Source organism: Cyprinodon tularosa, unplaced genomic scaffold (assembly GCF_016077235.1).
Source record: "Cyprinodon tularosa strain WSP-4 unplaced genomic scaffold, ASM1607723v1 ctg563, whole genome shotgun sequence".
NCBI lineage: Eukaryota > Metazoa > Chordata > Actinopteri > Cyprinodontiformes > Cyprinodontidae > Cyprinodon > Cyprinodon tularosa.
Genome location: NW_024039300.1, coordinates 298,330 through 320,324, shown reverse-complemented (window position 1 = coordinate 320,324; position 21,995 = coordinate 298,330). Strand labels below are relative to the sequence as shown.

General features: G+C 37.6%; 1 protein-coding gene across 1 annotated transcript; it reads left to right on the top strand.

Annotated features, from left to right (window-relative positions):
- Positions 1–21,391, top strand: LOC119796952 (rhombotin-1-like). Its single transcript, XM_038305739.1, has 6 exons — positions 1–113; positions 206–441; positions 1,692–1,905; positions 16,884–17,009; positions 17,311–17,418; positions 20,855–21,391. Exons 2-5 carry the CDS (start codon positions 420–422, stop codon positions 17,414–17,416), a joined length of 468 nt encoding a protein of 155 aa, XP_038161667.1. The 5' UTR covers positions 1–113; positions 206–419; the 3' UTR covers positions 17,417–17,418; positions 20,855–21,391.
- The last annotated feature ends 604 nt before the right edge of the window (positions 21,392–21,995 follow it).

The following is a 21,995-nucleotide window of genomic DNA, read 5'->3' as shown; positions in this document are numbered from 1 at the left end:
CTGTGCAGAAAGCCTCTGAGCAGCAAAGGGAGCGCAGAGACAGACATACTTAAACACTGACATCAGCCTGCAGAGCGCTCCACATTTCAGGACATCTCCCCCCTCCTGAGAAGGTGATACTCCAGAACGTCATCTGTCATCCATCCAAGGGCTCATTTTTTCTTTTCCTTTTTTTAATTCTTTTTTTTTATATATATATATACAGAGAAGAAAGAGACTGACCGATTGTTTCTCTCCTTTCTTCGGAGACAATGAGGAGCAGATCCGAAGTTTGAGCGACTCCAGGCTGATCGTGCTCATTTAGGCTTCCAGGCTGCATGTGGTGATTATCGCTGTTATTTAAGCAGGCAGAAGAGAAGGAAGAGTAGTTCTTCTGTTCTTCCTGGATTTTAGCCCTTTTTTTTTTACCCTGAAGGAGGATGGTTCTGGACAAGGAGGAGAGTAAGTATAGAGATGTAGGCTACTGGTGATCTTAAGTTGAATAACTAAATCCTCAGATGAGTTAAAAGGTATTTTTGTTTTTTAATCTAAAGCACTTGGTTTATTTGTTGATTCAAATGTCCCCAAAGTTTTGTTTTTGTATGAAGAACTTTACTGGAATGTACTGGAGTTCATTATATTTACATAGTCCTTTGATTTCACAGGCAGTTCCATGTTTTTGTTTTGTCCAACACAAATAGCATAAAACAAAGAAGAGTGAGGCATGGGATTATTAATAAACAGGTGGAGGGGTGGGATCTCTACCAGCTTTACACATCTGGAGACTTAAATCCCCCCCTCATTCTTCTTTGCAAATAACTGAAGTTCAGAGAAACAGGGAGAACAGCTGTCTAGATCACTTTTCAGGTCTGCACACTGACCAGGCCACTGTAACAGATGGAAATGCTTTGACATGTCTGCTTCTCAGGGTTGTTGTCCTGCACTACTGCCTTGCAGCAAGGAGGTTCCAGGTTTGATTCCCAGCCTGGGGTATTTCTACATGGAGTTAGCATGTTCTCCCTGTGCAGGCTTGGGTTCTCTCTGGGTAGCACAGCTTCCTCCCACAGTCCAAAAACATTACTTTTATGTTAATTGGCTCCTCTAAATTGTCCTTAGGTGTGTGTGAATGGTTTATTACCAATTAGGGTTTTCTTCAGAATTTTCATGCTGTCCCTGCAGAAATAAAGCCTCCCCTCACCATGATGCTACCACCACCATGATCACCATGGGGATCAAGTGAAGAGTGAAGTATGGCGATTTAAATCAGGCGTCCTTAAGAATCAAATATTTAAAGCCTAAAAGCAATAATGATAATACCGACAGATTCTTCCACATTTGCTCTTGTAGTCAAGTTAACTTTATTAAGCGGAATCAAAAAAATTGGGCTGCTGAAAATTATGCATGCCCCACCTTTAGATTTTCAAATGTAAATATGAATTAGCTGCTAATTTGTGCTTGTCTGTTACTTAAAAATCAAATCAAAGGAATACAAATAATTGTGCATAGTCATTTTTCTGCAAATGAATTTGTTGCTTTTGCAAAATCCTTAAAATTATATTACTAGGAGGAAAATCTTTTTTTTTTAGCAGGTTTTATGGAATGTTTAAACAGGGGAATAGAAAAATAGCGTTACCGATGTGTATAATCATGCTGCTTAGAAACAGGACCTTAATAAAATTACAACTTTGGTAATTCTTTCTGCTTCATTTCAGGTGTGTCTGTCGTTCCTCTGCAGTCCAGAGAGAAGCCAAGAGGCTGCGCTGGCTGTAATGGGAAGATCCGGGACCGCTTCATGCTGCAGGCGTTAGACAGGTTCTGGCATGAGGACTGTCTGAAGTGTGCCTGTTGTGACTGCCGGCTGGGCAGGGTGGGCTCCACCCTGTACACCCGGGCAAACCTTATCCTCTGCCGCAGAGACTACCTGAGGTGAGAACAAAATCGTTAATTCCTGTTCAAGTTTTCCTACAATGCTGTCAGCTTTATCCCTGATTCAGATTAAGTTTAGCTTTTGCAGCCGAATTATTCTAATTGTTGCATCCAATATTGACCGATCATCAACCCATAAGTCATATTTAGCCTGCATCCTGATTGTTTAGAGTTGCAACAACATTGCAGCTATGCAAATGTTATCATTTATAGGTCTCCTACATTAGCTGCATTGCTGTAGCTTTGTTTGGCTTATGCACAAATCAGGCTGCAACCATTCGAGGTTGTTCAACACATAAACTAGCTTAAGGGTTTGGGAGAACTGACACCAAATGCAACAGTCAGCAGCAAGCCTACACAGCTGGAAGAATGAATACAGGAACAGAAGAGACAAGCTGCTGACCTTTTACTATGTTTTGAGTCATTGTCAGGAAATATAGAGTGAAGCCAGCACTTTGGAGTTGGTACTTTTTCTAGGCTTACCCTTGTTTCTTAAAATGAATTATGAAACCTTTCATCTGTTTGATTTGTTCTGTTCTGCAGACGACGAAAGAGCAAAGATGGTGAAATTAAGTTTTAATGACTTCTTCTGTAAGAACTGAAGGTGGGAAAAAAATAGCTATCTTTATAAATGGATTAGTAAAGAAAGACATGAGGCCTGTATGGATATCTCTGCTGTGCTGCTTAAGGTTGTGTTTGTATTTAGCAAAAACATGTTGATTATTTGACTTTTTCTAGCCCAGAGGACAGGTCTGAATTTAATTTTAACCAAGACATTCAAGCCAAAAATTGGTTTAACACTTTAGTCAACGTCAAACATGACATTTTCAAGGTGATGTGTTTTCAATTTTCAGACTTGAGCCATTATTTCACAGATAAGTCTGCATTTATTTAATTGTTTTTACAAGGTTTGTCAAGATTGTGAATACCAACGTAACAAGCAAACTGACCTGATGTCAAAGATCCGCGCAAACCTTTTTGAGCTTCAAATTATATAATATACAATTTGATTAAAATGAAAACAAGGTTGAATTTCCTTTGTACTCAGATACACACATGGCTTACATCCCTCTAAATCTCTTAATAAATGCCACTGATGGTTCTAGAATGTGTTGAACTCGAAAAGGCCAAGGGTTATTAACTCCTCATTGGCCATGATGATTGCTTTCAGATGGTAGTTTCTATTTACCACGATTTCTTTTCCAAGTCTGATTGGATTGACCAATAATCAAAACAATAAGAGAGTTCAAGGAACTCTGTGAATTTCTAAGAAGAAAGACTGAAAAGTGAAGAAATATCTTTTAAACTAATTTTATTTCAAACAAGCACTCAAATCAGCAAGTGATGTGTTTATATATTACATTGAGATGCCAAGACATAAAAGAAAATAAAAATTGTCACCCTCAAAAATTAAGAATAATTGCTAAGACTGCCCAAGCCTTAACTTCCTATAAATCAAAACTTACTTTAACACCAGCGTTGCTGTCAAATTCAGCCCCTCTTTAAACTGCTTATTTTATTGCAATCAGATATGCATAACAGAGCGGCTAAATCAACCCGGCTTGCAGAACCTAAGGAACCTTGAGTGGTGAGGAATTTGGCCATTAGAGAATGTTACAGGTAATGTTTTGGACATCATTCCTATCAAGAGGATTAAACCGTTTTCTTTAGACATCACCTAAAATGAAGAAACTTCTCCTTCGGCAGTTTAATGAGTAAATCTAACATTGAGACAAACAATGTAGATATTTGAATGGAAAACTTGGTAGAAGCTCATCTTTACACCATTCATCTGCACTTTGTTTTGTTATGAATGGATGGTAGCCTACACAGTTGTAGAGCAAACCTTTAATATGCTATACTATACTATACTATACTATACTATACTATACTATACTATACTATACTATACTATACTATACTATACTATACTATACTATACTATACTATACTATACTATAATATAGTATAATTTAATATAATACAATACAATACAATACAATACAATACAATACAATACAATGCAATACAATACAATACAATATAATATAATATAATATAAAATGCCCTAGCTTAAAACCTGATACTGCTACCTTTGGCTTTTATAATTGAAGATACAAACTATAGGCCCAAGGTCAATGTTAGTCATTTATTCGCATTAACTTAGGGTTGTTGTCATTGGTGGTCATAGCTAAATAAAATAAAAAAGTTAGCTTAACTAATCCATGTTCCTTTAACTTAAGATGACCAGATCTCTGAAATACTCGTGACATTTCCAGCTCAAAGATAAAATAAAATATATATAATCAAAATTAAATTAGGAAACTTAGACAGTGATGCGTTAATCTATTTTTACATATTTATTAATATTTAAACAACAAAAATCCAGTGTAAAATCCAGGAATGTGCCTTTCAATACTGTTAGTATTTACTAAAATAAATAAATCAATAGTGTTGTTGATAGTTTTTATTAGTGCCGTCTGGTCATTCAGTCTTCTGTCTTATTCCCTCTCCATTTTCTTTTCTTTCTAGCTCTCTTCTGACTTCTGCCTGCTCTCTGTTTAACTCTTCTGAGTAGATTTTTCTTCCCTCTCTTCTCCACTCTCATTCAATCTTCTTTCTATCAGTCTTCTAATTTTCTTCCTCTCCTCTTCTATCATTCTTACACTAATATAAAACGGAGACATAAAACAATCAAGAGCCCTCCCAAACACATTAGTATGTACAACATGAAAACATACAATTTAAAAGTTAAAATAAGATTCTTGTTTCACACACCTGTTGGAAGTTGGTAATTTTTAGATGAAATACTGGGGTTATTCGGGTGTAGCAACAAAATCTGTGACCCCTCAAACATAATTACCCGAGGAGGAGGTACATGTATCTGACAATAGACTACTTTAGGTTTAGGTGTGAATCCAGTGAAGTTAGGGTTAGTAGATAGAAGACTTGTGAGGATACTCCATTACAGAAGACACAGTTTATGACGGGTCACAGATTTTGTTGTAACACTGTTATAATCTCATTACATATATTATGATTATGATGATTATTATTACTAAAAAGAGTTATCACCACAATATTTGGAGTTACAAGTAAAAATAACATGATAAATGAACATTACACATGTGGTTATCTCCATCATTCTCAGATCATGCAGATCTTTTCTCATATATCTCATATATCCGATATGAGTGATAGAAAAGTAGACCTAAGCCTGGAAGTCTATGCTCATAAATTGCACTCGTAAAACAGCAGAAAGAAACGTGTAACTTTACTTACAATAACTTAGTATCTGAAGATATAAAGTAAAGGTCACCAAATCAGTTCTAAAAACTTATTTAGGCGAACCCTTTTTGATCCCTGGAGAACTTGCAATGTGTTTTCGATCAATCTTTTCAATTCAATTTGAGTCTATTTACTTATGCCAGCTGCAGCCAATGATCTGTCTGGCTTAGATGATGTTACCAGTTGCAACAATAAACTTCCACTTTTTTCCATTCTGTTTTAGAAGTGGTACGCTCTGCTCCTCATCTTTACGTTAACAGCTGCCATCCCGCTACTTAACAGCTGTTTCTGGATGCAGCATGCTCACGCGTTCTTTCTACCAAAATGAAAGTTTACACGCAACATTTCACCCCTCGTTTATAAAACTGTAAAATCTGGGACATTTCCATGGACAGGTTTAGCCAGGGACAGGTGGTCCAAAACGGGGACGTCCGCGGAAATTTGGGACGTCTGGTCACCGTACTTTAATTAAAATATGAGCTTTGCTAAAGAGGTGTATAAATGTAGTGGTAGCTAATGCTGACCTACAACCGCTAAGACAACCGTCAGCCAGGATCAGCAGATATGACTTTTTAAGACCCAAATATGACATAAAAGTTCCCCACCTCAATAAAAATCTTCCTGAAATGTATGCTAAGACACAACTATTCCACACAATAACAGATCTTAGACAAACAAAGCCATTAACACAAAGTGAAGTGTTTGCACCGACAGACTCTCAGCAAAGTATGCAATCAGGCAACCAAATGACCAATGCACAGCAAATGATTTCCTAAAACATGGCGTTAGAGCAGCCACAAATAAGTTTCCTGATACCAACATCTTCTCATAGGAAACACCAGTAGTAGTACAAGGGCATGCCTAATGGAGACAATCCCACAAAAGACTAGAGCAAACTTTTTACTTTAATTAGTGGAATTAAGGTTAGCGAAACCTAATTTAGCAAAAGCTAAAAAAAAATAAAAAAAAATGCACTACTGATATTCAGAGTTGGTGAAAATGCTCATCTGCTACAGAGAAAGAAAGTATGGCTATTAGCTGTTGCTATATTAGTTAATCTGTGTCAACCTCTGGCTGCTTTTAAGTCAATTTTATTTATCTGTTTTATCATTAATGTGAACTTATTTGAAATATTTCAATCAGTTACCTGCATGAATTCTTAGTTATCTGGGTCATGGCAACCACAAAACAGGCTTAAATTTGAAGGCAACTGGACTAAGGTGCGCTCTAGTAGGTTCTTAATTTTCATTGCAATGATGCTTTGTTGCTGTCACCAGCTTGTTGTTATTCTAGCAGAAAAGTGCAAATGTAATATGGGTAATTCTGGTGCAGAGGGTCACACATTGTAAAGACCTTCCTCCTGTGCTGTGATTGGTCTGGCCAGATCTGGAGTCAATGGCAGTTTGCAAGACTAATTTACTCTCAGTATAATTCAGTCTGATTGGCCAGGCTAGTTACAGTAAGCATAGCGGTTGTAGCATCTTGTTATGAGACTTTTTGACTTTTGCATTGCAAACTATGAATGGAATACTAATTGTATCTCATCTACCTAAAGAGTAGATAATAATCAGACCACAACTCGCCTGAACACTTTAACGGTTGCCAGCAGCATCAAGGGAAGGTTCAACCTACTTGGAAACAACTTAGCAAATACCACTTAAATAAACTTAAAGTTTTTAAAAAGACTGACTTTGTCTTAACTTTCAAAAAATAATGATACATTTAAACTGATGCACCCAGTTCTTGTTTTTTTTTTTTTTTTTTTAATTGGTAGCATTTTTATGATAAATTTTTCAAAGACTCCCAGCTAATGTGAAATTCATGGCCATAGTGCCTGAACTGAAGGGTCAATTAATGTAGGATTTAAATCAACAGGATTTTATAGCATTGGATGAGTTGAAGGTTGCACCACGTAAGAAACTTCTTGGCCTAAATTAGCGATGTGTGGAGTCGGGTCAGCAGCAAAACTCCTGATTTCTCAGCCCCAATGCGGATCTCATGTGTTAGTCTCGTGTAAAATCCAGCTGGATTTCGTTGGAGCTAAGTCGCTCATTAGCTGCGCTGCACTTAGGAGACCAAAACCCATTTTGACAGTTAAATTGGCTAGATTGCCTCCTGTTTCCCTCATCATTGCAAGGGTGCAGACCAAAAGCCTTTGAAGAGCTGGATTAAAACCATGTGATTTCTTTTAATTGGACCATTAGTGGAGAATTAGCATTGAGCTTCGTAGCCTCGTTAAGGAGAAGGAAAAAAAAAAAAAAAAAAAACCACCAGGTGCTTGTGAAGGACTAACGCTCGTTAGATCAGAACATTCTGGTAATTAGGGCTTGCTTTTGTTCCCGCGTTAGTCACTCATTTAATGACGTTTTTCATTTGTTATCTCAGGCTGTGGCATAAAAATTCTCCATTCTTTTCTCTTTCTCTCTCTCTCTCTCCCTCCATGGATGTCATGTTCTTTTTGTTTCCAAATGTTTCCTCCCTAACCTCAGTTTTTATATGTGGCCTCTAATGGAATATGGAAATCAGCTGTGGCCGCTTGTCTTCATGCAAGTTAGGCACTAAGGGAGCTGTTTGTTCATTCTGTTGGAGGTGAATAAAAGGTGAAGCCCTCTGCATTTGGCCAGAACAACAGAATCTTTAAGCCTACAGAGTTAATACTCTGGTAGTTCAGTTGTTGCTTTGAAAAAAGCTGAATCTCTTTCATATTAAAGTAAAAAACATCTACGTTTGAAGTAATATCAGTTGACGTAAAGCTAATGTAAATGCATTAGAACCTTTACCCTCAAAACTTTAAAGCCATTTATTTGAGGAAGTTGATGAGGACAAAACAAATCATCTTTAAAGCCTGTCTTCACAAATGATTTGGTGGAATAGGAACATTGTTAAAATATGGGAGCATACTCATTTTATTCCAGGCTCGCTGGCTTCTTTGCTAGGCTTTTAATCACACCATTTACCCTGATGGAAAAAAGGCTCCCCAACCACAGGATTTCTGCCCAGCTGTTTCTGACTAAAATCAGGCATAAACAAAATGTGCCCAGGCTGCAATATAGCAAGGGTTTATTTTTTCACTGAGGAATAATACAGAGACTGGAAGTGCTGTGCCTTTTGAAAGTATTTATATCCTATGAACTTTGGTCATGTCACATTTTATGATGACTTTATTTGAGAGATCAACACAAATTGTAAGGTGGAAGTTTGAGTGAGGCATTATTATAGATATTTTCTTTCAATTAAGAAAATCTGGTGTTAAGTAAATGCTTGCAAATCAAGTGTTGCAAGCATTAATTTTCAGCCCCACCTAAAGATATGGTGGAGGATGTCCTTTTTTCCGGGTGGATCATCAAAATAAGTGGTCCTCCTAATCGTCAATCATTCTGGTGATATGTTTACGTAAGGCCGTCCAAAGTGCTCGTCCATGGTGAATCTGATATAGTGGAAAAATGCAAATCTTCTTTTGGAAAGTAAGCTTGTATGAGAGAAGAAAAGAGCAACATTTAAACAGAGTGTGCACGAGGAGAACTGGGCTTGTGCACGCTCTTGCACGCGTTTAATAGGCGTTCCTTCTCAGGAGTGGTTACACAGTTGTGCACGTGCATTTTCTGGAGAGGGCAGATCTTTTCAAAAAGTCGTGAAGATTCTCCACTATACCCTTAAAGAAAAGGAAAAAAGTTACTCAACAGTTTTTTATGAAGTCTGTTTTCTCAACGTTTAAACATACAGAAAAAACAGATTATAGAGCGTTGCAAACAGCAACTTTTAAACAGCGTGCATGAAGAGAAATGGGGCCCGTGCATGCTCTCGTGAGCGGGTACAGGGTTTTGCATGTGCATTTTTTTTTTTTAAATTGGATAGGGTGGGGTTTTTTTTTTATTCACTAAAATCCTCCACTATACCTTTAATTTTATACTGCTAGATAAAATCCAGTGCAACTAATTGCCCGGTTGAGTAGCATTAAAAATAAAATCATTTTGAGGGTTGAAACCATTTAGTAAAAAAAATCAAATTTATGTACAATGTAGATGTTTCATTCAAAATGTCATTGTTTTCTTCACCTTGAAAACTTGTTTGTCTATAATCAATTGTCTCGGGGCATAGCTTTTACTGCTCTGTGAAAAAGGGCTTACGGTACTTTACTTGTAATATTCTCATCCCTTCTGCTTTGCAGCAACTCCACTTTTAGCTTATCACTGTGTCCTGGGTTGGCGTCAGAGAGAAATTTACAATATAACTGATATTATGTTTCACTTTAAATTTCTTACTTAGCCCTGATAATTTAATCTGTGTACAAATGTTTCTGTTAGGTCTCAACAGTTTAAACATTAGTGAAAGAAAACATCTACTACACAAAGGAAAAGTACACAAACAGGTAAGTTCAAAAACAATCTAATAAAGCACTTGAAACAAAAACAATGTTCACCATTGCATACCAAACAAAAACCAGGGTCTCCATGTAAACCAACAAGCTGAGTATTGATTCCAGACGCAACTAAGAGGTCTATTCCAACTTAACTAATCGTTGAGTGGACTCTTTTATTTTCGTGCCACAAAACAGACCTCAATGTGTGATTGACATTTTAAAAGAAAGACGTAAGAAGGTGGCTACAAGCCATGTATGGAAGACAGAAGACAGGTGGTGGTAGAATCATGATGTAGGATGGAGAAAGTATATTGAACAGAAATCTAGAAAACAAAAAAAAATATAAAAGAAAGGAAATGGTGCATAAATGCTTAGTGAGGTTTTGGCTCTCAGATTGACTGATGTACATGTAATCCCCATGTAGAAGGTGACTCAGCATTGCTGGGAAGTGAAGCAAAGGATGCAATTTTAGCGAAGTGATGAGCAAGTATTTGGCAATTAAAGCGAAGCAAAAGCTAATGCCACTCCTTCGGAGGATTCACAGTGAAATCCACAGGAGTTGGAAAAACTGAACTTATGTGTACTGCTGGCGTCACAACAACCTATCAGTGGCTAGAGGTGTCTGAGGTGATGTAGGGTGAGGAAATGCATCAACTTCTTTCAATTAGAATGGAAAATAGAGGAAAATTATGTTGATTAAGGATGATGTAAGTAAGTTAGGAGTTTTGTAGGTGGCTTTTAAAAAAGCTGTCTTAATTTAGCCCTAAAAGGACTATTAAATCGTTAATCAGTCCTCCCTTAGCTCCAGCAGACACTGACCAGCTGTGACCTATCTGCCTCTCTTGCATTCTTTCTACCTGGCGGACATCTCCGATCTACCGATGTCCTTCTTCGATCATCTGCTGTTGGTATGTTCAGAGGCAATATTTGACATAAACTCCCACTGCTATGACCTAGGGGGGATTTACCATTAGGCAATACTAGGCAATTGCCTAGGGCCCCAAGTTCCTGGGGGCCCCATAAAACTCATGTATGGTTAATACAACTATTCCTTATTTATACAACTATTCCTTATTTGTGCACATTAATAATGTTTTTAATAAAAATAATTTCTTTAAAATGCCATCAGAACGCTTAAAAGCTGTCTTAATTTAGCCCTAAAAGGACTGTTAAATCGTTAATCAGTCCTCCTTAGCTGTGCACTTAAAATATTAAGACGGAAGTACTGCTGAAATCGACCATCATCCAGACGCAGCTCCTGGGGAAGGTGGCAGTACTCTCCAAACTGCCTCAGTCTCTGGAGAATCTGGATAACTTAGGGACGTAAACCCCGAGTTCTTTGTTCCTCTATCCAGTATATAAAACGCACTGTCACTCTCTCTGTAAATCTAGGTCCATCATATTGAGGTGGAGACAGATTCGATGACGGCATGGAGTTTGTCATCTAGACTCAGATGGAGAGTGGCAGCACCAAAAAAGGTGGGATAAGGCAGGCATACATGCAAAAGTTTATGGATCAGGCTGAGTTTCAGACTCATGGTTGTGTAGTATAGAGTAAGTAATAAGGGCCGATTAGCCTCCTCCCGATCTGGAATCGTATGGCTGATTCAAAATCAAACATGTTTGAAATTCAGTCGGCCCTCGTTAGGTGATCATGAGGGTATCCTACTGTTGAAGCAGAGCTACAAGCCTGCTTATCTCAACCTTACAATTTGCACATGTGCAAACATGGGAATTCTTCTTTTTCTCAGACTTTATTTCCGGACAGGAAAGTCTGACCAGCGCCATCTCTCTGCGGGTCCGACGTGTGGTTTTTGGTCGTACAGTGTGAGCTGTCAGATTGCATCAGACCATTGGGTCGTACAGTGTAAGAACAGATATCTTTTGCTTTTTCGTCGTACAGTTTGTGGTGTAGCTGAGAAAAAGGGTTATGAATATCATACCGTGAATGCCAGCCCTTACGCATTTGGTGTGAACTCACCTTAAGATGAGGCTGGAAGATTACGAGAAAGTTTCTATTAGATCGATCGATCAATACATATTCTTCTTTTAGAATGGCCCAGTCAAAGTCCAGACCTAAAACCAATTGAGAATCTGTGGCAAGACTTGGAAATATATAATTTTAGTGACTCTTTACTTAGTCTGACTGAACTTCAGCTATATTTGCAAGAACGTTGGATAGGAATTTCAGTCTCTAGATGTTCAGTTGGTGGAAGTGTACTAGACTTATAGTAGTTGAACACAGTTCGGAATCATGGAGCTGAATACAGATACAAACTTTTTGATCAGTGACATAAAAAGACATTGAAAGTTTTGGTTGAAATAGAACATCTGTTAAAAAAGGTTCCTCCCCTGTGTGCAGTTCTCAGTTGTAGTATTTTGAGCAGCAAATCATGAGGAGAATGAAGTAAGTGTAACCATTTAGCTGGCAACAATGAGATCTTTGTAGCTCCGCTGGCAGTACAGAATCGTACTTCAGAAACCATGTTTTCAGTCATCACCTCCCAACATGTGCAAGCACTAACCGTTTTGGACTTCCAGACTTAAGAATCGGGCAGTTCCGCTTTTCTTTCATTCCAATTTGCAGCAGGACAACTTGGAAGATGAGTGGATAATAAACCTAATGGTGTGCAGCCTTTTTTTGTTTTGCTTTTAAGGACATGGCCTCATTTTCTTTTCATGAGAGGTTAATCCTATCATGTTCCCTTAATTAAAATTTGGATGTTGATTTGAATCCTTTCTCACACTTGGCCACATATATGGATGATGTGATTAGAGGACTCTTGTGAGTAATCTGTAAGAAATTCAGAGCATCATTATAAAGCAGTAAATGGGTATCTGGAAATGGTGGATTAGCAACATCTGTGTTGCTCTCTTAGACACACGTAAGTTTTCATGATAAAATTTTTTCGTTTAGTACCTTGTAAAAGTCTTACTGCCTAATGATGCTTTTTCACAATTTGGCTTCTATGATTCGATGTTAACTTTAACTGTCGACAGAAAATAATATAAAAAATTGTGTAATGCTAAAAGTCTTCTAAAGAAAGTTCTCAATTGTATTAAGATCTGAACTTTGACTAGGCCATTCTAAGATATACATTTTATGTTTTCTAAACCCGCATTTTCTAACTTTTAGATGCGTCTTTAGTCCAATATACCTATATGAAATATCTCAGAATGCAATCACGTGTGTATTTGACTCAGGTGAGCAGAAGCAAAAGCACTAAAAGCTGCAGGAAACCAGTCCAGAAGATTTAATAGCAGCCCCTCAGTTCCTATGCTATGTTCAGACCGCAAGAAGCAGAAGCAGCAACAATGAGCATGCTGCTTCATTTTTGATGATTGTAGTTTAGTTCTGATCCGCAGCTGAAGCATCTTTGCTGCTCTGGCTGCGCGGTCGAAAAGTGTGTCTGATGCGCGTTGGGCAAAGCTACCCTACCCTTTCTTTGCCTGTAACAATGGCAGCTATATTTGCTATGATCAGTGGGTAAAAAGTAGTTTTAATGTTTTAAGTGGGCAAGTCCACTTAAGACTCAGACCGCCACATACCGGCGGTGCGCTGTCACTAGGAATCCCATTCAACAGCAGCCACTGGCCTGGCTGCCTCTTTGCGGTTTTCCGCTACTGTTCACGGTGGCTGGAAAGCGTTTTTCATATATGCAATCCAAACTGCAGGCACCAGAATAATAAAAGTGAACATATTTGACCGACAGGTTTTGATATTTTAAGTTAATTTAGCCATTAATAAACTGTTTCAAGGGAGTGAGCATAGCGATTTGCATCAGCAGTGCTGTGTCTGTCTCCCTGCCAGCTCCCAGATCAACTTCTCTGAATGGTTGATGCTGTGCTAGGGTTGCCAACTTCCTGAAAAAAAGGGACACCTCATGTACACGCCAGCTGACCCAATTGCCTTTACCCCTCCTGGCGTGGTGATTTTTTTTAGCCCCCCTTTGTGTGTGAAATGATTTTTTTTAACTGTTTGACTCAAATATGTATTGAATGTGATGCATATATATATATATTTATTATGCGAAGGTGCACAGCCCCCATAAGCAGCGTCAGCATTTAAAGTACTCCGTTCATTGCCCATATTGATCTGTTGTCTCCTGCTATCTTCTCCATGTGCAACATTCTGGATCGTTACATATATGTTGTCAGCTCATTGGTCACAACACAGGACAGGGCTCGGGAACAAGTTTACTGTAAGTTTTGTATCTAACGTGCCCTTGTTCTTCATTTCCATTGTCTTTTTACTTACAATTTTTTTACTCTTACAGTAACATGTGACAAATTGCATTCCTTTTCCACTAAATACGGGAAAGGTACTTCTATTTCTTCTTACGGAACTGTTCCGTTTTTCAAGGAACGGTTGGCAACTCTATGTGGCATGTCAAACTTTTTCCAACTCTAAATTAAAGTGCATTTTACTGCATACGCTGCGGCAGGTCCAACTACCCCAGTCAAGCTCCAGTATCTATTATTTATTTAACACGTGTGAAAGAAATCTAAAATAAAAACTTGTCAACCAAATGCAAACTAGAATCAGGTGATCACATTTAGACTTTCAAATCTACAGAAAAAGATTTTGTGTTTTTTAGACAATAATACGGGAAATATACGGTAAAATGCTAATATTGGAGGACAGTAGGGAAGATGGGTAAAATACGGTAGTTTCCTGGCCTAAAAGGGAGAATTGGCAGCCAAGATATTGCTTCTGCTGTAAGTAAGCAATGTTGTGCCAGTTTATAATTAAAAAGAACAAGCTCAAAGTTCAGTTCACACAGATGAAATTTAACTAGTTCACGTTCATAGTTTAAAGTTTTCAAAGAATTAACTAAGTTCACAAACCTATAAATTAACTAGTTCAAGTTCATTTGGTAAATTGAACCACAATCCCACACAATAAAACCTCATATTTCACCCTTTAAATATGTGATCATATAGATAGAAAGAAACAGAGAATATAGAAAGAGAAATACTCAAACCAGTCAAGGTATACTGGATGTGCAGTGAAGCCTTGATTTAGCTAAACTTCACAGAATTTCAGAAACATACAGGTACATTCAGGCTCTGCTGAAAAGATCTGTATCAAAATTATTTATATTATATTTCTCATTCAGTTGCAGATATTTCCCAATATAGCTCGGATGCTTTAACTTGATGTGTCGCTTTAAATTTGAAGTTGACGTGGCTGACGTACGGACTGGTTTTGCTAAGTCCCAATGGGCAGTCTTCCTCTGTTAGTTCATAAAACTCAAGCAAAGCGCTCTGCAAAAATGGCATCAGAAACACCAGTAGATGAGTCTGAAATGCACAGACTAGTATGCTGCTCTGTCATGCTGTTTGACAATAAAAAGTGTCATCATCAAATCAACACAAACATGAGCTGTGTGTGTCTCTGATCATTCTCAGAGTGAATGTAGCTCTCGTTACTTCAACACTGATCCGATCAGTTCACCTTGACTAAACATATGAACATATTCAGTGAACGCCGTTCATTGAACGTCATCAAGCACAACACTGGATTTCAGAGCAGATTCATGACTGTTAAAAGTTAGTTAATGATGATTTCACCCTTACCATTTTTTAACTTTAGGAGAACAGCTATTTGTCAACGTGAGGGTGGAGGTTGGTTTAGGACCCAAATGTAGAGATGAGGGAGGCAGAGGTGAGTTGTTGTAGGTTTAATGGAGTCAAAGGGCAATATAAACACAATCCAAGAATCAAACCCAAAAACCCAGGAGTGGTCAGAAGAAAACACACATGGGGAGCCAAGTAACAACAAGGAACAAGCACTCAAGAACTGCACATGTAGAGTATATATGGGAGTCAGTACAAAGACTGGCGTAATCAGATGCTATGGAGCAGGTGTGGATAGAGGTGACTAGAAGGGAGCTAGGGGAAAGGAGACAGGCACAATGGGGCAACAGAGAGTAACTTAAGATGCTTAAATATAACACAAAATGAAAAATGAACCAAATATCAACAAAACAGAATTACTTAGAAACTGAAAACTGAAAACAAAGTCCAAAAGGGGAGAACCGTAAAACTATTAGCCTGAAGAGGCTTTGCTAGCGTTACTAGCCAAAGAAAACAGTTGAAGTTGGATTTCCTCAAACGTGAGGTTGGTTAAACATTCAAAGTGAAAAAAGTTGATATAAAACACAGAACAGCTCCACACGTTAGTAATTATCTACAGGTGCATAAACAGCCAGAAAGCTTAACTAAACCTGTATGCATCAAATGTTCAAAAAGTTTTCCTATAAGTATTTATTTTAACTTTTGAATAAATTCTGATTTCAATTTGCAGTTGGTTTCCAGCAATTCACCAGTACATTGTTGACAGCTTTTATATGTCTGGCCATAATGGACCGCGGCATCCAGTGGGATACAAAATAAACAAAAAATAAATAAAAAACTTTAAATACCAGTAAATCAAAACAAAAAATCTATAAACAATCAAAGCAGTCAAACACCTACAAATAAGCGACACAATTTGGAAATTCATTTTGAATAATTTACACAATTCATTTGAATGATTTACAGTCCGTTACGCATCTGTTCTGCTGAAAGGTGAACATCTGCCAGGATCTCAGCTCTTTAGCAACTGCAGAGCATGATGTTTTACCCGCTGCACTCCTCAGGGGGTTAGAGCTGAAAGCAGGAGCGAAGGGCATTGAGCGAGGCACTGACATGTTCATGAGAGCATTGTCTATTAAAACAACGTGTCGCTATAATTTGGTTGCATTTGATGGCAGAGTAACATGGTTGTAAAGAAACACAGCTAACTAGTAGAAGTCCTCCATCTTGGTCTTGTTGGGCGTGTACAAGGTCATCTTTGATTTGGGGTTTCTTGTTTTCTGCACCGTCACCTTTGTCATGCTTTATTCTTGTCTCTCTTTAATGAAAGCCTTGAATCTGGCCTTTATCAAGGATTTGGACGTACATTTCAGGGATCTGTAATTTCCCAATACTTCTATTTGTCTTTTTTCAGATGATGGATTGAACAGAACTCTGTCAGATATTTGGAGCTTAGGATATTTTTCTCTTCCCTATCCTGCTTTTAACTCTACCACTTTTTTGTAGTTATCGCTTCCTTCCACTTTGCTGTCATACACTGCTTTTTGCTGGTCTATTAAATGAAAAAATCAAATACATTTAAAGTTCTGTTTGTCATGATACAAAGGAGCGGAAAAAAGTTAAAGAAGCCCTAAACTTAGAAGGCGCCCAGATTAGCTTGAGTTTCCCCCTCACAGCAGCTCTTAGGTGAAATGCATCTAAGTGCACGCCCAGATTAAAGGCTCGTTTGTCGCCCTCTGTCTCCCTGCAGACTCTTTGGGGTGACGGGGAACTGTGCAGCCTGCAGTAAGCTGATCCCTGCCTTTGAGATGGTGATGAGAGCCAGAGACAACGTCTACCATTTAGACTGCTTTGCCTGTCAGCTCTGCCGCCAGAGGTAAGATTAGGGGAGCAATTAGCCAGGGAGATCAAATTCAGTTGACTTATCTGGAAGGTGCACTGGTAGGAACACCATTAGTGCAGTGTAATCAGAACTTGATTAAAATCCACATAGAAAAAAAAAAAGCTTGAAGGGTTAAATACTTTGTCTCAAACTTGAATAGTTAATAATTTTGTTTAATTTTCTGATTATGTCGATGTTTCAGCATAAGAGTATACCTGGAAAACTCCTGTAGTGTTCATTAGATGTCCAGCAAAGTGGGAGAAACCACTTCATACCTTTTTACTTCTCTTTGCAGATTCTGTGTGGGAGACAAGTTTTTCCTCAAGAACAACATGATCCTGTGCCAGCTGGACTACGAAGGAAGCCATCTCAATGGAAACTCTGACAGACAGGCACAATAGAGGTAATATTCAGATAACCAGGGAACATGGTCTGATAGTGGGAATCACACCATGCATCGTAAATCTTAAATGCTATATTTCCAAGTGCATCCCAAACTTGACCACATTTAGACATCACCTCACAGCAGAGACTTCAGGTAATGAAAATAATCTGAGGCAAATTTTGAATCTATAGAACATTTAAATTGACTTGATATTTTAATACTATTGCACTGATTAAGATGCTTTCACATTGGGAAGCTCTGCTAGTTTGACTGTGATGTTCATTTTAAGAAAACTTTGGTTCCATCTTGTGTGCATCTTTTTTTTTTTTTGCTTCTGGGTATTGGATGCTGTGAAAATTAAGTTTTTTTTCTCCTTTTAGGACATTTGTTATGATGCATTACCATAGCAACCATAGAAAGTGCGATTTTTACACTCAAAAGCAGCTCATTAACATCACTAAAGCCGAAGTAAATCCTTCCGCTAGCTGAGTTGAAAATGAGGCACTGAGGATGCAGAGAAATTAAAGCCATTTCTTCCTTTAATCATTGTGGGCAATTCTTTCTAACCATTCAAGCTTATAGAGATATAAAAAAGGCTGGAAAACTCAATGGAGGTGGGTTGATAGGGCCTGTGAACAACACATGGTGATGTTCAGGACTTATTACTTTGAAAATGTATCTTTACTGACCAGATAACTGTTGGCAATTATTATTATTATTATTTTTTCATATTATTTGCCTATCAACATCTACATTAGCTCTTTGAAAAATAGCACATTTGTTACTCCAATCTCAAATTTCTCCTTTGGGATTAATTAAGTATTTTTTAATTTAATTGACTCTAATAGATTGAGATTACAACTTTTGACTTGTTTTTAGAAATAAACAAAAAACACATGTGATTGAGTCTAGTTTTTCCTTTAGTTATCTTTATTTTTTTATTTATTTTTTTATTGCACAGATTAAAGCTTGGATTGTTTTGGGTAATGTCAACTGATGCCTTGCAGCTGAAGTCATAGAGGTTTGAATCTAGCCTTGGCCATATTAAGTCCCTGCTCTGGTTTACTGCGCATTAAAGATGGCGTCTGTATTTTGTACTGTTGGGTGTGACAGTAAAAAAGGTGACCGATATATTTCTTTTTACCGCTTACCAAAAGAGAATTAACGCAACAGAGATGATAGTCAGTGATCAAAATGGCTGACAGCCACTCATTTGAGTGTTAAAAAAAGTCAGGAAAGCTAGCTCAGACTCTTGCCAACTGAATTAAATGTCTTGTATATATATATATTTTTTTTTTTTTCTTCAGAAAATTAAGTGATTAGATGACACTTATTAGACACCTTATGAAAGAAGTTCACTTGATATTAAGAGCTGAAGCTTTTGCTACAGACATTAGACTAAGATAGACTTAGACAGATTTATTTTGTCATTTTGTATACACAAGTGTAAACTAAAAGAAATTTCATTTAGAACAGCTCTAGACAATTTCATATTTTAAATTGCAGCCTTGAAAACAGTAATAAATACATAAAAATAGTAATATAAACATATGACTGTAGATTTATATATTATATATATATATATTTATTTTTATTTTTTAAAAATTAATGTGAGAATTGTAAATATACAGTCATATGTTTATATTACTATTTTTTATGTATTTATTACCGCTTTCAAGGCTGCACTTTAAAATATGAAAATGTCTAGAGCTCTTTTAGACAAAAATTTTTTTTGTTTACACTCGTGTATACAAAATGAGAAAATAAATGTCTCTACGTCTAATTTACAGTTCTAATATTATTATTTTTTTTTTTTATAAATAACCCATTTTACATAACATCAGCAATGGCAGTGGGGATAAAACTGTTATGGAATCAGCTGGACCCGCATCGGATGCTTCGAAGTCTCTTACCTTATTGGTGTGTTTAGCTTTTAACATAAAGTAAGCATAAAGATCAGCAGAACGCGACTTATACAGAACGCTTAGCTTACAAATATCTTCTTTTGTTTTGGATGAACGCAGCCAGCTGTGATACTGATCGGCATCTTTGCTTTTAAAACCTTTCCGACTTTTCCCGGTGTGCAAGGAAAAATCTGGAAGCCTGACAATTGTAAGAAAGGTTCTAAAAAAAAAAGTCTGCAGGGACTTTGTGTGGATGACATGAGAACGATCCATTCTGGTCAGAGGGCCGCACCACAGAGCTAAGCTAAGGCTGTGTCCGAATTTCTGCCCTTAACAATATATAGAGCACTATATAGTGGTTACGCTATTTTAGTGTCTGAACGTCTAGGATGAAAAGTAGTGGACCTGAAACTTCCCACCATGCACCTTAAAAAGTAGTGATCATCCAAGGTCACTAGACTAGCAGATATATCCCAGAATGCTTTGCGTGGAGAGCTCTCCTCACAAAGCATTATGGGATCTGCTGTCACAGCGGCCCGCTATCGCCGTAGGCTATCGCTACCTGACAGCGGCGAATAATACCTAAGATGGCGCAGGCCCGGTGCCGTGGGGGCGGAGTTACTTGACCAGCAGGGAGCAAAACATGGTTTTCATCTGTCTGAATAGTCAGTTAACTGAGTTCACTATAAAGTCCACTATATAGTCCCTACTCTATATAGTGAATGAGGGATTTAGAAGTTAGGGCGGATGTTTGGACACAGCCTAAGTGTTTGGTACTCAATATGGCGACCAGGTAGAATTCTTCATGACACCATGCTTCTGAAACCGATCAATACCCGCTTTGCACATCTGAAAATGAAAATTTAGCATTTTGTCTTTTACGTGTAGCTCAGTTTATCTAAGCATCTTCGTACATTTATTTTCAAGTATTGCCACAGATTCTCCCCAAGGTGAGATCTAGGTTTTAACTGGTCGATACCTTTCAGTCAGACAACTGCTCAGTGTTTCCTTGCTGGAAGGTAAAACCTTTACCTGAGATATAATTTTTCCTGTACGGGGCCTGTTCTATCTAACTCTGAGGAGTTTCCCTGTGACAGCAGAGAAAAAACATCCCCACAGCATGATTCCTTCACCACTGTGTTTTACTTGTTGTCAGAGATTTTGAGAGATGTGGTAAACTTCTCATATTTTTTTTGCATCTTTTGGTTCTAAGGTGATGAAAACAGTGAAAAAAATGAAAAAAAAAGGGTTGAGAAAAAGTATTACTTTTGCAAGGCCCTCGCTATAAATGTGGGTGGTGCTGCAATATCTTTTAATGTTTTCAGATCTTGAATTGTTTCCCAGATCTATGAAATTTTATATTGTTGGAAAGCAAAATAAAAGTTGAATGACACCAGAATCTGCTGGATGGTTACAGCTAAAGGAAACGATTTTAAATGAGGGGACAGGGGACTAAAATACTTATTTGGTGTTCTGAAGAAGTGCTTTTTTTCTCTTTTTGGACTGCAAAGTGACACTCAGATTTTTTATATTTGCTTCTCTCACTGCAGATCTGTAGAGGGACCATGGTGAGCCAGCTGGACCATGAAACTCCAAGCAGCACGTTGCTCGTCAGCTTCTTTCTTCCAAATGAACTCTGAAGAATGTAAAAAGAATAAAAATAGAAAAAACAAAAAAACCAAGAATCTCAGATTGGACACATTCGCCGCTACCAATGTTTGAACTCTTTATGACAGAGCTGCATGGTTAACTCCCTCAAAGCTGATCAGATGAGCTCAAGGTCAGCCAGGAAGTAAAACTGGAAAAACATTCAGGAGGATTTTTCCCACAACATGCTTATTGCGGACTGTGAACTGGAGCGGTGCTGCTTAAAAAGAAAAAGGTTTCGAAAGTCTGAAACAATCAGATACATCAGATGGATGACGTCAGTCGAAGAATAATCAGTCTGTTTATCAAATAAAGACGAGCTAATTTTCCTCTGACTGCCAGATTCTCCTGGCTGTCACTTTTGGAGTGCACACTACAAAAATGTAATGATGGTAATAATGATATGAATTATTCAAAATAAAATACTTGATTCTAAAGATTTCAAGACCCCCTTAGTTATCTTGTTTCCCCTGATGTTTTTTTTTTCTTGACTTATTAAACTGGAATGAAATCACAGTTTGTCTGCTTTTTATTAATGAAATCAATACGAGCAACATGCAAGGAAATAGCCGGTCATTAAAAAGGTTGTTTGTAGCTGCTCTAAGCATGAACAAAATTCTGCAGAAGTAGTCAAATAAAAAGGTTGATAGGTATCGTTGTTTAATAGTTTTCCAGAATGAATGGACTGGAGTTTATTTCAGTTTCAGCAGTTCAGTTATGGTGTAAAAAAAAAAAAGCAAAATATGTTTATTTTACAGTTTGCCACAAACTTTCACTGTTTTCCCAAATAAATAATCCTAGGCTTATAATATAGTAGCTTAGATGCAGGGAAGCAGGCTTATATGTTTTAGTCATGGTGGCTTGTAACATGAGGCACAGAGGCGGAAACAAGTTGTGACAAAGATAACGGTGGTTTTCAATGCTTGAGCCAAAAAATATGCATCAACGAAGTTTTGTATTTTCCATTTTTTTCAACCGTTTATTTTAAAATTCTAAACCTTCAGTGTCCAAAGAGCTTACTGTATTCCATCAACACATTCTGTT

What these genes read in the sequence shown, in the direction of transcription:
- LOC119796952 (XM_038305739.1), top strand. Translation starts at nt 420, where the DNA reads ATGGTTCTGGACAAGGAGGAGA. An exon ending in TGCCGCAGAGACTACCTGAG is followed by an intron (nt 1,906 to 16,883) that starts GTGAGAACAAAA and finishes GTCTCCCTGCAG; the next exon opens with ACTCTTTGGGGTGACGGGGA. An exon ending in TGTCAGCTCTGCCGCCAGAG is followed by an intron (nt 17,010 to 17,310) that starts GTAAGATTAGGG and finishes TTCTCTTTGCAG; the next exon opens with ATTCTGTGTGGGAGACAAGT.